Consider the following 15,935-nt stretch of genomic DNA (forward strand, 5'->3'; position numbering starts at 1 on the left):
AGGAGAAATGAACCAAATGTCAACTCCTTGGTTAGTTCGTTTTATAGATTTTCTTGATTGTTAACTAAGGTACTCCAAAGCTTTACCTAAGCCCACCATATATAGGTGTACCTAATCATAATGTACTTGGGATTAACCATGGGCCATCATTGTGAGATGCAATCAGGATAGGGACACCCAACCCTAATAGGTAGCTTTCCAAGGACATCTTTGGTATATTAGTTGGGTGAAGGACTAGGTGTTGTTGATAACTGAAAAAAAGCACAAACATAGGTTTCACATGGTAAGGCATTACATCAAGCAGTCTTCTTGGATGTTTTATAAACAGAAAGGTTAGCAAAATCAAAATTGTTTAAGGCAGAAAAGAGAAGCCAAACAATCTATAGCACCATAGTGAACCAGTAAATCAAGGTACAACTATGCTTGCAAATGTTAAATAAAAATTTAACCTTGTCTTCTTCAGTATGCAATTCATCTCCCTCTACTAAGCGACTGTCAATTGTAGTAATGATAAGTGACTTAGGAGAGCTCAATACTGAACTTGCAGGGCAAGAATCTGTAATTCAGTTCACCGAAAAAAAAAAAAATGTAAAACAATAGCCTGACAGTACATAGTTTCTCATATGAGACGTTAATAACGCAACCATTACATGGAGATACATGCGTAACCATGAAATTTGGAATCTATGAACACAAAACTATCCTCCAATAGAAACTGAAATCCAAATCATAATATTTCAGCAATTCTTGATGATATTGATATAGATATACATCACATTCTTACATTAGCACCCCCTACTAAAGTGCTGTTTAGGTCATGTTTGATTGACATCATCTGATCACATCTAGGCTGATCATAGAGCAATTGAAGCTGAAAAGATTTAAGCCTTTCATAAATGCCCAGTTATGGAAAAGTCAATTCTTGTATTTGGAAAGTGTAAACAGAAATTTCCTTCAAAAAAGGAATAGATGATTGCTAGCATCCAATGACCTCTGACCAGTCTCAGTTCCAGATATATTGTTCCAGTGCATAGTAGGAGCGAAAGAATAGGTCCCAAACAAAAAAGAGTATTGGTGGTGAAATGAAGAGGTATATAAAAATAAAAAAAAATAGAGCTTGCTACAATCCTTCATATACATTACACAACCAAGAAAACCTAAGGAGGTATATTTTGACATACATGGAAGCAAAGAACGCCATTAAGTGAAGTAAAATAAAATAAAATAAATCTTATCAAAATTTGTGTCATCAGCTTAACAAGAAAGAAAGAGAAAGAGACACATATAAGTTGGCTAAAGCAAAAGGAGAGAAAAACATGGAAGGAGTATGTATCAAAGTTATTCAATGAATGTGAAGAAACCCATGTTATGTTGGGACATCTTAGGTGGTAATCTCTTCGTGTTTCAGTTTTAAATTCATTTTCAGTTTTATGTATTGAATATCTCTTTTGAAATTTTTGAAAATGCATTCTTTTTGTCATTCTGAAAAATTGTTTCTCAAAACAGAAAATGTGTTTCCTTTGAAATTTTGAAAAACTGTTTCTTTTTTGTTATTATGATATTTTATTCAATGAATTTAATTATTAAATGTTGGAAGACAAAGAGGAGATGGGCTCTAGATAAAGGCTACCAACAACAATTATTTATCAAAACTAATATGTAAATTAGTATCTAAATATTGTAAAATCTATTCCTAGAAAATAGGAGATAAGTAGGAGTTATACTTGGAGATTATTTAGGAGATTTATTGTATATATATTTCCTTAATCTAGTGAAGCTATACACGGTGGAATCAGTTATCATTCCATATGAATTTCAGCATGGTATTTGAGCCTGGTACCTGTGCCTTCCGAGTGCTAGAACTCTAGTTCATATCAGACGCTTTTCCAAAAATAGTCCCTTTTCCAGAAATAGGAGAGAGGGTACCATCTGCAATTCTAACCTTTTCCCTACCGGAACATAGGGTGTAAATAGAGTAGGAATTAGATAAACCAGTCATGTGGGTTAAAGCCCCATAATCTATGATCCAAGTTGGTTGTTATACAGAATTTGTGGAATAAAATGTGGTAACAGTACCTTGAGTAGGAGCACTACCAGCTGTACCTACTTGGGTATAGTGTGATGTAGAAAGCGTATTTCAGTCCATCTTCATTTTATTCATCAGCTGCTGTATGAAAACCAATTCTTCCCTTGAGAGACTAGCCTTTTCAGGTTTTGGTTGTGGCCCCCCATCATTTTGGACAGCTTCTGACTAATAACCTTGATGACGTCCCTCCTGCCTTTTATCCTTTCCCTTAGTATGTCTAGCATGTAAAGACCAGCAAGTCTCCTTTGTATGCCTAGGTTTTCCACCATTTTCACACCTTAGCTGATTCTTATTGATACTTCCATGGCTGGTAGGGGTTCTATCAAGTGATGGTTTCACCAACATGGTTGATTTGTTTGTTGCAACAAGCTAGAGCATAACACTCCTTTTGCTCTCTTCTGGACGAACATAGGAATAAGCCTGCTTCAAGGTAGGAAAAGGCTCCCTTCCTACCTGTTTTAAGGTAGGAAGAAACTCTAAACCCTTAATTGGTCAAACTTTTTATTTAACCTAGTTAAAAAATCAAATACCCTCTCTTTATCAATCATTTTTTTGGATCTTAGAAGCATTAATAGAACATTCTGCCTAGAAATCTTGATAATAATCCCACTCTTGCCATAGACTGTGTTAGAATTATTAGTATATATTATAATTATTATGTGTGTTTTATTTTGTAATTAGATTAAGCCCATAGGTTTAAGGCCCATTATGCTTCTTATAAATAACAAGCTAAGAGAAGCTAATCTCTTAGGTTTTTCTCTTCTAATTATTTTCTTACATGGTATCAGAGCCACCGGAGACACAAAAATCCTAGTCATCGATGTGTATCATTTTCCAGTGACTTTTAAACCCTAAACGTCACTGCCTATACCGAAACCCCACTGTCTGGCCACAACCTCCCCACATCGCCACCACCCTGGGGTTTGCCACCTCCAGATCGGCCGACCGCCACCGCCAAACCAGACACGCGCCTCCACGCGTCGGCGCGTGACAGCGAGTCCACCAGTTTTCTTTCTCTGGATTCTCCAGATCTGACCGCCGATGACCCCTAAAGTTACTTCTGGTGTCAAAGTCCTCACCATGTCTGACTTCAATGACGCGAATTTTGCCAATGCTACTCCTGCTTTCGTTTCTGCCGTTGCCCCAACTGCCTCTCAATCCTTTGTTGTCTCCAATCTTAGGACAATCAATATTACCACTGTCAAGTTGATAGGGTCTTCCAATTATCTCTCATGAGCAGCCTCTGTCAAAATGTGGTTCAAAGAGCAAGGTCAAGCGGATCATCATATCACAAAGGCTGAAAGTGTGCCAGAAGCTAATTGGGCGAGATGGGAACAAGTTGATGCCAAGTTATGTAGCCTCCTATGGCAGTTTATTGATCCATCCATCATGTAGCTCTTTCACCCCTTTGCAACTTGTGTTGATGTGTGGAAGGAAGCTGAAGAATGTTATACAAACGACATCCAACGTTTGTACACTGTGGTCTCTAATATCAAGAATCTCAAGCAGGAGTCGTCCATGGAATCTTATCTTGGGCAGGTTCGAGTTCTCATGTAAGAATTTGATTCTCTTCTTCCTTTTACTACGACCCGTACCGAACAGATTGCTCTCTCCAGTCTAAAACCAGAGTTTGACGCCATTAGACATCAAATCTTGACCAGCTCCGCTAGCCCTACCATGAAGGACTCTTTCAAAAGGTTTTTGAATATGATAGCTGCACATGGTATGTCTTCTTCTTCTCATGTTGTTCCTACAACCAGATCTTCAGCTTTTGTATCTCAGGGTTCCATCATCCACAGAGAGGATGCAATAATAATGGCTCACGTCCACAGTGTACCTTTTGCAAGAAATTGGGTCATCTTGAGGACAAATGCTGGAACAAACATGGTCGGCCAGTTGCTCCACCTGCATCATCTACTAGGGCAGCTCATGTATTTTAGAGTGATCCTAGTCTTGCTCAATCTCCACCAGGTTCACAATTGGTACGTAGGTCTGCAGCTGAGTATGATGCCTTCCTGAAGTTCCAAGCCACCTAATAGTTTCATCGAGGTAATCCCGTTGCTTGTGTTACTCAAGGCTCATCTGTTAGTTATTGAATTATAGATTCTAGCGCCACTAACCATATGTGTGGTAATAAACTTCTTTTCTCCTCACTTACCTATTCTGATACTTTACCTACTGTTACCCTAGCTGATGGTACCAAAACTGCAGTTACAAGGATCGACCAAATCAGACCCGCCTCTTCTTTTCATTAAATTATGTTTTATATGTTCCTGATAGTCGTTTTAATTTGATTTCACTTAACCAACTCACCAAAACCCTTAACTGTTCTATTGTCTTTACTCCTACTTCTGTTTGTGTTTAGAACTAGGGTACGGGGCAAACGATTGGCGTCGGGCGTGAGTTACAAGGTCACTATCATCTTGTTGTGCCTAGTTCACCAATAGCTTGCACTAGTGTCGCTTCCCCAGATCTTCTCCATTATTATCTCGGCCATCCCAACCTCTCCAAACTGAAGAAATTAGTTCCTAGTTTGTCGTCATTGTCCATATTTAATTGTGAGTCGTGTCAGTGTGGTAAACACGCTCGTCATTCTTTTTCTCGCCAGGTCAATAATAAGGCTGAAGCTCTCTTTTCTCTTGTGCATTCTGATGTATGGGGGCCAAACCACGTCAGTTTTACTCTTGGTTTTTCATATGTCGTTACTTTCATCAATAACTTTTCTCGTTGCACTAGGTTGCTTCTTATGAAGAGTCGGTCTAAGTTGTTTTCTATTTTTTAGACATTTACTGCTGAAATAAAAATACAGTTTGGAGTTTCTATACATGCCTTACGTAGTGATAATGGCCCTGAGTATTTTTCTTCTTCATTTACTACCTTTATGACTGCTAATGGCATCCTGTATCAATCCTCTTGTCCTTACACACCTCAACAAAATGGTGTTGCTGAGCGTAAGAATCGCCATCTTATTGAGACTGCACAGACGTTCCCTTTACATGCCAAAATTCCCACCAAATTTTGGGGTGATGCTGTTCGCATGCCATTTTCAGCGTTACAAGAGCAAATTCCTCATTCCTTTTTGTTCCCTACACAACCACATTATTCTGTTCCTCTTCGTGTTTTTGGATGTATCTGTTTTGTGCATTGTTTTTCACCTGAACAAGATAAGCTTGCTAAAAAATCTCTAGTGTATCTTCCCCAGCTATTCCCGATTGTAAAAAGGCTATAAGTGTTACTCTCCTGAGTTGAATCGCTATTTTTTGTCTGCTGATGTCACATTCTGAGAACATCAGTCTTTTTTTCTCAATTGCTTAGCCTGATTTATAGAGTCTTCACCGGGTTTTGCCTGTTCCTTTTTCTTTTCTTCTGCTGTTCTCTCGAATCCGTTTGTCTCCTCTATGGCGCCTACCTTACCATTTTCCAGTCCACTTACCATGACTCGTCCACTTCTTACATATCACTGTTGTCCACATCTTGCTACCAGCGCTAGCATTCCTCTAGCCCAGGACTCTCTTGACTCGTTCTCTCCGTCTGTGGTCCCTCTTGCCCCGAATCTTGAGTCCGACAATCTCCCTATTGCTCTTCGCAAAGGTACACAGTCTACTCGTAATCCTCATCCTATTTATAACTTTTTATACTATGACCGTTTGTCTCCTTATAGTGCCTTTGTTTCGAGTCTTTCTTCTGTTTCTATTCCTAAAACCATAGGTGAAGCTTCATCCCATCCTAGTTGGCGCCAGACTATGTTAGATGGGATTGACCCCTTACATTCAAATGGTACTTGGGATTTGGTGGCTTTACCACCAGGAAAGACTCTCAATGGTTGTCGTTGGGTATTCACTCCCAAAGTGGGTCCTGATGGCCAGGTGGAACATCTTAAGGTCTACTTGGTTGCCAAAGGCTTTACACAGATCTATGGGCTGGATTACAGATCTGGCTTTACACAGATTGAGAAAGGAAGGATAAGAGAAGGGGAGAAGGGTTTGCAGGCAAGGCAAGTGGGCTGGGCTCGGGTGGGCTGGGTTGTATTTGTATATAATATATTATATTATATATATAATATATTCGGTTCAGTTTGGTTCGGTTTAGTTCAGTTACCCACCATTCGATTCGGGTTTTGGTTTGGTTTTAGTGAAAACCATAACCAAACCATACCCATGGAAACAATGTTCGATTTTTTCCCAAACCAAACCATTACCTAGTCAAACGGTTTTTAACCGCGTTGACCGGTTTGGTTTTGGTTCGGTTCCCCACGGTTTCGGTTACAATTGCCATCCTTAATTTATAGCAATACTTTCTCTCCTATTGTAAAAATGGCCTCTATTCGCCTCTTTCTCTCTCTGGCTGCTACGCGTCATTGGCCACTCTATCAACTTGATATTAAAAATACCTTTCTTCATCATGATTCGCAAGAAAAGGTATATATGGAGCAACCACCTGGTTTTGTTGCTCAGGGGGAGTCCAATGTAGTCTGCAAACTCAAGAAGTCTCTCTGTGGTCTGAAACAATCTCCATGAGCATGGTTTGGCAGGTTCAGCACTGTGGTTCGAGCATTTGGTCTCACCTGAAGTGAGGCTGATCATTCGGTTTTCTATGGCCATTCTTCTTCCTTATGTATCTACCTTGTTCTTTATGTCAATGACATTGTTTTCACAGGGAGTGATCAGGTTGGAATACAGAAGCTGAAGGAACATCTACATCAGCACTTTTAGACCAAAGACCTAGGCCGACTTTGGTATTTCTTGGGTATTGAAGTTGCTCAATCAGGAGATGGTATCTCAATTTCTCAGAGGAAGTATGCACTTGACATCTTAGAAAAATTGGTATGGTGAATTGCAAACCAGTTGACACCCCAATGGATCCTATTGAGAGAGTTTAGGTAGAATAGAAATTCTCTCATATTTATTCCATGCGTATGAAACCCTATATATACTAGAAGTATGCTAATAAATCTCCTAAAAACTAGGAATGGATAACAGCCTAATAAGTGGGAACAATAATCTTCTATAATTTATAAATTTATACAAAATATTAAAACTTAAACTTGATTTATCTTCTTAGGCTTCATGCTTCCGTATCTTCTTATCATTAACCGCCACTCCATATCTTCTACATGATAAGCTTATTTATCCGTAACACTCCCCCTCAAGATTGAGAATGGATATCATCCATTCCAAGCTTTCTAGTCAACTTTTGATGCACAACTGTAGGCAACCCTTTAATGAGAATATCTACAAGTTGTTCACAAGATGATATATATGGAGTACATATTAGACCACTATTCAATTTTTCCTTAATGGAGTGTCGGTCCACCTCAATATGCCTGGTTTTATCATGTTGTACCGGATTGTGATCTTAAAATCATCTAACAAAATTTTCAACCAAAGTAACTCACATACGCTTAATGCCATGGATCTTAACTCTGCCTCTGCACTTGACCGGGCCACCACACTTGTTTTTTGCTTCTCGAAGTTACAAGATTACCCCCTAGAAAGGTACAATAGCCGGATATAGATCTCCTGTCCACCACTGATCCTACATAATCTACATCAGTATAGCCTTCAAGTATCTCTGTCCCCTTTTGAACATAATGCCTTTCCCTGGTGTCCCTTTCACGTAATGAAGTATTCTAAAAACTACTCTAAGGTGAGTTTCTTTCGGACTATGCATGAATTAACTGACCACCCCCACTGCATATGCAATATCTGGCCGAGTGTGAGCTAAATAAATTAGTTTCCCTACTAGCCTTTGGTAGGATTCTTTATTCACCTCTTTATTTTCTGGAACCTCCCCCAATTTGTGGTTGAATTCAATTGGAGTAGTAGCAGCCTTACAACCTAGCAACCTGGTTTCAATTAGCAAGTCCACAATATACTTTTGTTGAGAAATAAAGATGCCCTCTTTTAAGTGTGCAACTTCTATGCCCAAGAAGTATTCCAACCTCCTCAAGTCTTTAATTAGGCATTCCTTTAATCTAGTCAGACATTCATCATCATTTTCGACCACAACAATATCATCCACATATACCAATAGGACTGTTACTCCCTTTGTGGCCTAGTGATGGATGAAGAGGGTATGGTTTCCTTGACTTTGTTTATACCTTAAGGTAAGCATCACATGGGTAAACCGGCCAAACCAGGCCCTAAGAGATTGTTTAAGGCCATACAATGCCTTTTTTAATCTGCACACTACCTCCCGTGAGTATCTGTACTATAGCCCAGTGGTAAGTCCATGTAAACTTCCTCCTCTAGGTCTCAATGCAAAAAGGCATTTTTTACGTCATATTGCATTAATGGCCAGCTTAGGTTAACAACTAGAGATAGGAGAACTATAAGGCCCAACTTCTGGGCCATATATTGAGAAGGCCCAAGACTTGAAGACCCAGCCCAAATGGCCATACAAAAGGGCTTAGGGCTCCCAAATTAGCTCCCCTTTTCTTCTGCTCTTCCCGTTCCAGCGAGCTCTCTCTCTCTCTCTCTCTCATTTTCTCTTTCAATTGATCTTGCAAAATCCAACGGTTGGATCTTGAATCCAACTACATTATCACTATGAACCCCGATCTACAACAAGGTAAGCTTTTTATTTCTATTAGCTTTACTTTTAGTGCAGATTGCTGAGAAGCGTATGTATATGCGCGTGGGTGTGTTGGCCTGAAACTTTGAACTTAGATCTAGAAAGATCTAGTCATTGGATTTTGTTGGTTTTTGGGTATGTTAGTCAATGGAGTTAGCAGTGTTAAATGGTTGCCTCGGATCGCCGGAAAACATCGCCTGCGATGGCCGGCGGCAACTGACAGTGTGCGTTGTAATTTGGCCGAAAATTGAAAGTTAGATCTATGAAAATCTAGCCGTTAGATCTTGATGGTTTTTGAATATGTTGGTCTATGAGGGTAAGGGAGTCGAGTGGTGGTCTCGGATCGCCGGAAAATGTGGCCGGCGGAGTAAAACAACTTATTTTTAAATCTGGCCAGAAATTAAAAACCAGATCTACAAAAATCTAGCCGTTAGATTTAGCCTATTTTTATATACATTAACCCCATTAGCTAGGTGTTTCAAATGGTGGGTTCTGATCGTCAAAATCTTGGGCCGATGGTGGTCACCGGTGGTTGCCGGCGGCGACGGCAGTGTGGTTGGTTAGGCCTGTTTTTATTTTGGGGGTTTTGGGACCGTTGTGGCAGCCAATGGGTTGGTCCACATGTTGGGTGACTTGAGGTTTATATTTATTTAATGCTCATGTGATTTGATGCCTCTGTTAGGTAACTTTGACTCGCCCCAGCCGAGAGGTGTTTGAGGGAATCCTGCATCTGCTATAACACAGTGAGTGGGTGATTTGTATTATGGTGGTATTTGTTGCATTCATACATTTCATTATTCTAGTATTCTATGTATACTATTCATGACTTCATTTGTGATTTGCATACGGGGAAATTAGAATCCATATTAATTGTTTTGCACATATTGATACCTGTGAGTGATTGCCTTTCTGTTAATGTGGATCGTGACTTGTATGTGATATATTACATGTGGAAATGATAATACTAAATGTTGGTATGAAATGTGTGATAAATGGAGTAACAGTTAGAACCCTGTATTGCTAGCCACAGTAAGAGTTAGTCGTTGGTGCACCACGTATGTGTTTGGGTGTGAGATAGTCCACCCTGGATGGGCGTGAGATAGTCCTCCATCCATGTTTATATCCGACGTGAGATAGTCCGCCGAAGTGGATCTTCATGGCGTAGAGATAGTCCGCACCAAGGAAATGATATCTGTGAATTTTGGTTCTAAATGGTTTACTCCCAATGTGCATATTTATTCATCATCTCCATTCGATATTATATATTATTTGAAATGTCATGGCATGATGATTTGTATTCGTTGTATAGATTTTATATTTCCCCCCATTATAATGCATGTTACCCCTCACTAAGCTAATGTCAGGCTTACCCCTTAATATTTCAGATTTTGTAGGTCGGCATACATTTTGATTGTATACCATAGCCACGTTCTGGTATAGTATATACACATCATCTCATGGGGTTGTGCATGGGAAGGTTTAAGTTCTTCTTGTTGCGAATTGGCAATTTGTGAATATTTTTGTAAGTACATACTTATTATTGGGCCTAGGGCACCCTAATTTCTGTATACATGTTATGGTAGCATTTCTGTAAATGAAATGAATGTTTATGTGTTAAAGGGATATGTGTTTTGCAAGCTTGCTATCCCTTAGTGGAGTCTTCGACTTCTTAGGGGATAGTGTCAGTCATGGCCGTGGAGTTTTAGGTCGTGACAAGAACTCTCACTATATTTAGCTTTGCTACTGGGGCAAAGGTGTCTAGATAGTCGACGCCATATACTTGGGTGTATCCCATTGCTACTAGCCTTGCCTTATACCGGTCTAGTGTCCCATCGGATTTGTATTTGATTGTATACACCCACTTGCATCCTACCGATTGTTTTCCTTTGGGTAATTGAACTAGCTCCCAAGTGTTGTTTTTTTCAAGGGCTGCCATCTCGACTTCCATGGCAGTCCTCCAATTCTCATCCCTTATTGCTTCGAAAAATGGGAGTACTTTGAGGTGTATGATGTTCAGTTATAGATGCAGTGGAGTCAATAGAAGTGATAGAATTGCTACCTGTTGGTGTCAGTGCTGGTAACAGGTGTAGGTGCAGGGGAGGAATTAGATTCTTGGATCTGCACTGGGCTAGTCGGGCGCTTAGGCAAGGCCTAGGCGGGGCTTAGGCGGCGACTAGGAAAAATGGTTTTTTTTTTTTCCTAATGAACTATCTAATGAACTGGTATTAATGTATTATAGATAACAACAAGCTTGCTACCAACGCAAGCTTGCTACTTGTTGCCACGCAAGCTTGCAGCTGCCCAGGCCGAGCGTGCAACCCGGGCGGTTAGGCGCTGCCTCGGCCGTCTAGGCTGCACCGTGGCCCAATTAATCGGACCCGACGCCTAGAGTGCCGACCAGCCCTTATTCGCCGCGGCCAGTGGCTGCCTAATGCCTAGGCGGCCACCTAGGCCGAATTTTCGAACACTGCCTATAGGGGAGGAGCACTTGGTGAGGTTTCCTCTAGAGCCTTGTCTGGTGTATCCTCTATAGTAACTGGATCTGATGAAGAGGTAGTTTGAGGTGAAGGATCTAGATCAGGTAGAGATATGACTGGATTTCCCTCGACAGCTTTTTTACTGTCATGAGAGTGATCAAAATAGGGAGAATTTTCCACAAAAGTAACATCAGCCGATACAAAGAATCTTTTGGAAGAAGGGTGGTAACACTTATAACCCTTTTGGCTGGAGGAATATCCAATAAAAATGCATTTCAGAGCGCGGGGATCTAATTTGCCTCTATTAGGGTTATGAACATGCACAAAGAATACACACCCAAATATTTTTGGTATCTAGTAGCTAGATATATGTAAATCAGAAAAATGACTGCTTAAGAGTTGAAGAGGGCTATAGAATCCAAGAGTTTGAGATGACAATCTATTAATAAGGGTAATGGTTGTTAGGACAGCCCCTCCCCAATAATTTTTTGGAACATTATGGTGGAAAAGTAGTGCCCTAGTCACAGCCAATAGATGCCCATTTTTCCTCTCAGCCACCTCATTTTGTTGGGGTGTACATGGACAAGATGATTCATGAATAATTCCTTTTTGTTGGAAAAATTGTGCGAGGGATTGATTGAAAAAATCTTTGGCATAATCAGTCCTTAGCCTCTTGATTGGCACTCCAAATTGAGTACTAATCATGTTATAGAAGTTAGGAAATATAGTGCTTACTTCAGATTTGTTTTTCATAAGAAAGAACCACATTACCCTAGTGTAATCATCCACAAATATTATGAACCACCATGCTCCAGAAAGATTGGGAACAGTTGCAGGGCCCCAAACATCACTATGGAGAAGAGAGAATGGACTAGGGATTCTTTTATTGGATGAAGGGTAAGACACCCTTTTATGTTTAGCAAATTCACAAATAGGGCAATGAAAGTCTTGAATATCACAACTCCTAAACAAAGCTGGAAACATAACTCTAAGAGTAAAAAACGAAGGATGACCAAGACGATGGTGATGTAACCAGATCTGGTCCTTATTAGATTGCACCAAACAAGACACAAGATTCACCTTGTCCTTGTTTTCTTCCCCATTTGATCCATCAAAGTAGTATAGGCCAGCCCTAGCTTTAGCAAGCCCAATCCTCTTCTTCAACCCCTGTCCCTGAATTTCACAGCAAGTAGAAGAAAAATTAACACTACAATTGTTGTCTAGGGTAAGCTTTTGAATGCAGATGAGGTTGGTGAAGAGTTTAGGGACATGGAGAACATCCTTGAGAGTTAGATGGTTATTAAGGATAATATTTCCTTGGCCAGCAACAGTGGTCAAGGAGCCATCTGCCAGGGTTATCTTTTAAGAGCTTGAAAAAGGGCTATAGATAATGAAACAATGGGATAAAGGGGTCATGTGATCTGTTGCCCCGGAATCAAGAATCCAGGAATTAGATTGGGCTATTTCTGAAGCATGTGGGGTAAGAGAATGAGAGGACATACCTGTAAGTGCAAGAGAATAGGTACCTTTTTCTTTCCTTTCAAGAGAGTCTAGAAAGTTTCTTAGCTTTTCAATTTATGCCCGGTTGAAATCCAAGCCATTTGCCTGCTCCTTTTGTTCTCCTTGCTTGTGTTTTGCCTACTGTTGACTGATGGCCATATAGGCTTGATTTTCGACCCCAAGTTGTCCTCCTTTAGATGGTTTTCTATCTAACTTCCAGCATCTCTCTATGGTATGCCTTGGTTTCTTGCAAAAGGTACACCGTAGAGACGTCTCGAGCAACCTTCCTTTCCACCTTAGGACCCCAGTTAGGACCTCTCAATGCTATTAATCCTGACTTTTCTATAGGAGCAGTGTCTAGCATTACTCCTCTTCTCCCTTCTTCAGCTTGGATTAGAGAGATTACGTCATTTAGGGAAGGTATATCCTCTTTGCCAAGTATGTGAACCCTGACTGCATCAAACTCCATATTAAGACCTACCAAGAAGTCATAGGTTCTCTCCTTTTCCACAAATCTTTTATGTAAGGCTGCATCTTCACTACATTTCATCTTTAGGCATTGATAATGATCTAATTCTTGCCATAGAGTTTGCAGCACATTAGAGTACTCAGTAACAGATCTTACCCCTTGTTTGGTTGCTGCAATCTTAGTTCAGACTTCATATATCTGTGTTGCATCCTTCACTTTAGAATAGGTGAGGTTGACAACCTCCCAAATATCCTTAGGGGTTGCTAAAAACATCATCGTATCACTTATCTCAGGCATCATCGAATTCCAAAGCCAAGACATAACTAGAGAGTCCTCCTCATCCCATGCAGTAAACATGGGATCTCCTTATTTAGGGCCGGTCCCTAAGAGATGACTTATCTTACCTTTACCTTTGAGAAAGGTCTGGATAAGCTGGGACCACTTTAGGTAGTTTCTCTCATTTAACCGGTAGGCCGCTTGGAGATTTTGTAGTTCTCCTCCATTACTTGAGTTGCTAGATCTAGTGAATGGAGCTTCTGACGGGCTGCTTGTTTCAACCGCCTCTGATGTAGGATTGGTGTTGGAGACAGTAGACATCTTAGGAAAAACTCGGACTTACTTATCGGGTGATGAACCAAACGGATGAAGGGAAAAACCGATAAGAGAATATCGGGTGAAGAAGAAAGTCACAACTGACTTTGATCACTTCAAGAAACGGAACAAGAAAAACAGTTCGAAATGGTACTAAGCACGGAAAAAATACGGCAATGAAGGCCTAAACAAAATTCCCTAGAAACCAAGCTTTGATACCATGTTGAGAGAGTTTAGGTAGAATAGAAATTCTCTCATATTTATTCCATGCATGTGAAACCCTATATATACAAGAAGTATGCTAATAAATCTCCTAAAAACTAGAAATGGATAACAGCCTAATAAGTAGGAACAATAATCTTCTATAATTTACAAATTTATAGAAAATATTAAAACTTAAACTTGATTTGTCTTCTTAGGCTTCATGCTTCCTTATCTTCTTATCATTAACCGCCACTCCTTATCTTCTAGATGATAAGCTTCTTTATCCGTAACAGATCCGAGTGTCCGACTCTTGCCACGACAGGGGAAGCTTTATTCAGATCCTGAAAGGTATAGGAGACAGGTAGGCAAGCTGAACTATCTCACAGTCACTCATCCTGACATTGTTTTTGCTGTGAGTGTAGTTAACCAGTTCCTCAATTCTCCATGTGATTCTCATTGGGATGCTGTTATGCGGATTCTGAGATATATCAAGAGAGCACCAGGTAAAGGGATACTCTATGAGGATAAGGGACACATATATTTGTTATTATGCAGATGTAGATTGGGCAGGATCTCCTTCTGATTGTCGGTTAACTTTTGGGTATTGTGTTCTTATGGGAGAAAATCTAGTTTCTTGGAAAAGTAAGAAACATAATGTAGTAGCTAGATCTAGTGCAGAGGCAGAGTATCGGGCTATGGCTAATGCAACTTGTGAGCTCATATGGCTTAAACAACTCCTGCAAGAACTCAAGTTTTGTGAAGTGTTTCCTATGAAGCTTATTTGTGATAATCAGGTTGCCTTGTACATTACTTCCAATCCAGTGTTTCATGAGCGGACTAAGCTATTGAAATCGACTGTCACTTTGTTAAAAAAAATCTGGTTGAAGATGTTATTGTTACAGAGTTTGTAAACTCCAATGATCAACTTGCAGATGTCTTCACCAAGTCTCTAAAGGGTACTCAAGTGGAATATATATGTAACAAACTTGGTGCATATGATATCTATGTTCCAGCTTGGGGAGGAGTGTTAGAATTATTAGTATATATTATAATTATTATATGTGTATGTTTTATTTTATAATTAGTTTAAGCCCATAGGTTTATGGCCCATTATGCTTATTATAAATAACAAGCTAAGTGAGACTAGTCTTTTAGATTTTTCTATCCTAATTATTTTCTCACAAACTGTTTAATTCAACATAGTATTGAGAAATTGACCACTCATCTTGTTTAGTTTCATGTACCTTTTTTCGAATCTCATAAATTTGTGCATCATGCCTGACTTGAGAGTAGGTTTGTGATGCAACATTCCAAATCTTCCCTGATGTATCTAACAATAGATAACCCTTGGCAATGTTTGGTTGCATTGAAAAGATCAGCTAAGACATCACAAGGGAGTTCTTGATCTTCCATTGTCGAGCTTGTACATCTCCAGCGATAAGTTTTTGAGTTTTAATACCAGAGATGTAGTCTTCCAATCCTCGATCTTTGATGAACAATTTGCAGGAGCAAGACCAGGCTAGATAGTTATTGCTATCTAGTTTCACCGGACTAATAAGCAAGGATGGATTATCGAAATGAACTATAGTTTTAGGCCCCTCAATAGGAAGCACAACCCTTGTAACATTGGATCATCTAACCTCCTCTTGGGACATTTTTGCTCAAACTATTGTCTTTTTTATGCCTAGCCTAGTTGTGGCACTGATACCGTGTAAAAATAACAACAACTAGGTTTTGAAACTGAACAAAGTAAGGTCTCTTAGGCAGAGAACCTGAGACCTAAAAGTTTAGTTTGAGTGAAATCAAACTCTTACTTTGATTAATCGAGGGAACTAATTTTATACAACAGAAAATTAAGATACACAAGATAAGATAACTACCAAATCCTACTCCTATTAATTCTCCTGATTTTTAGGAACTCATCTAGATTATCTCTTTTGAGTCTTCAATTACTTATCATCACATGATCGGGACTTGTTCCTTGCGTAGACTCCTTAGCATTTACTCCTTTTCTTTTCGGTGAGACTCCTTAGCA

General features: G+C 39.7%; 1 protein-coding gene across 2 annotated transcripts in view; it reads right to left on the reverse strand.

The window, feature by feature from the left end:
- LOC127808951 (kinesin-like protein KIN-6) overlaps positions 1 to 15,935 on the reverse strand; it is a 58,248-nt gene that overhangs the window by 3,180 nt on the left and 39,133 nt on the right. For both annotated transcript variants that reach the window (XR_008025010.1, XM_052347702.1), the window contains exon 17: positions 450 to 556. Coding sequence is in view for 1 of the 2 variants with exons in the window: in XM_052347702.1 (XP_052203662.1) it covers positions 450 to 556 (107 nt within the window). In the remaining variant the exon portion in view is untranslated. The remainder of the gene's footprint in view (positions 1 to 449; positions 557 to 15,935) is intronic.

The sequence above is a fragment of the Diospyros lotus genome, chromosome 8, assembly GCF_014633365.1.
Source record: "Diospyros lotus cultivar Yz01 chromosome 8, ASM1463336v1, whole genome shotgun sequence".
NCBI classification, from domain to species: Eukaryota; Viridiplantae; Streptophyta; class Magnoliopsida; order Ericales; family Ebenaceae; genus Diospyros; species Diospyros lotus.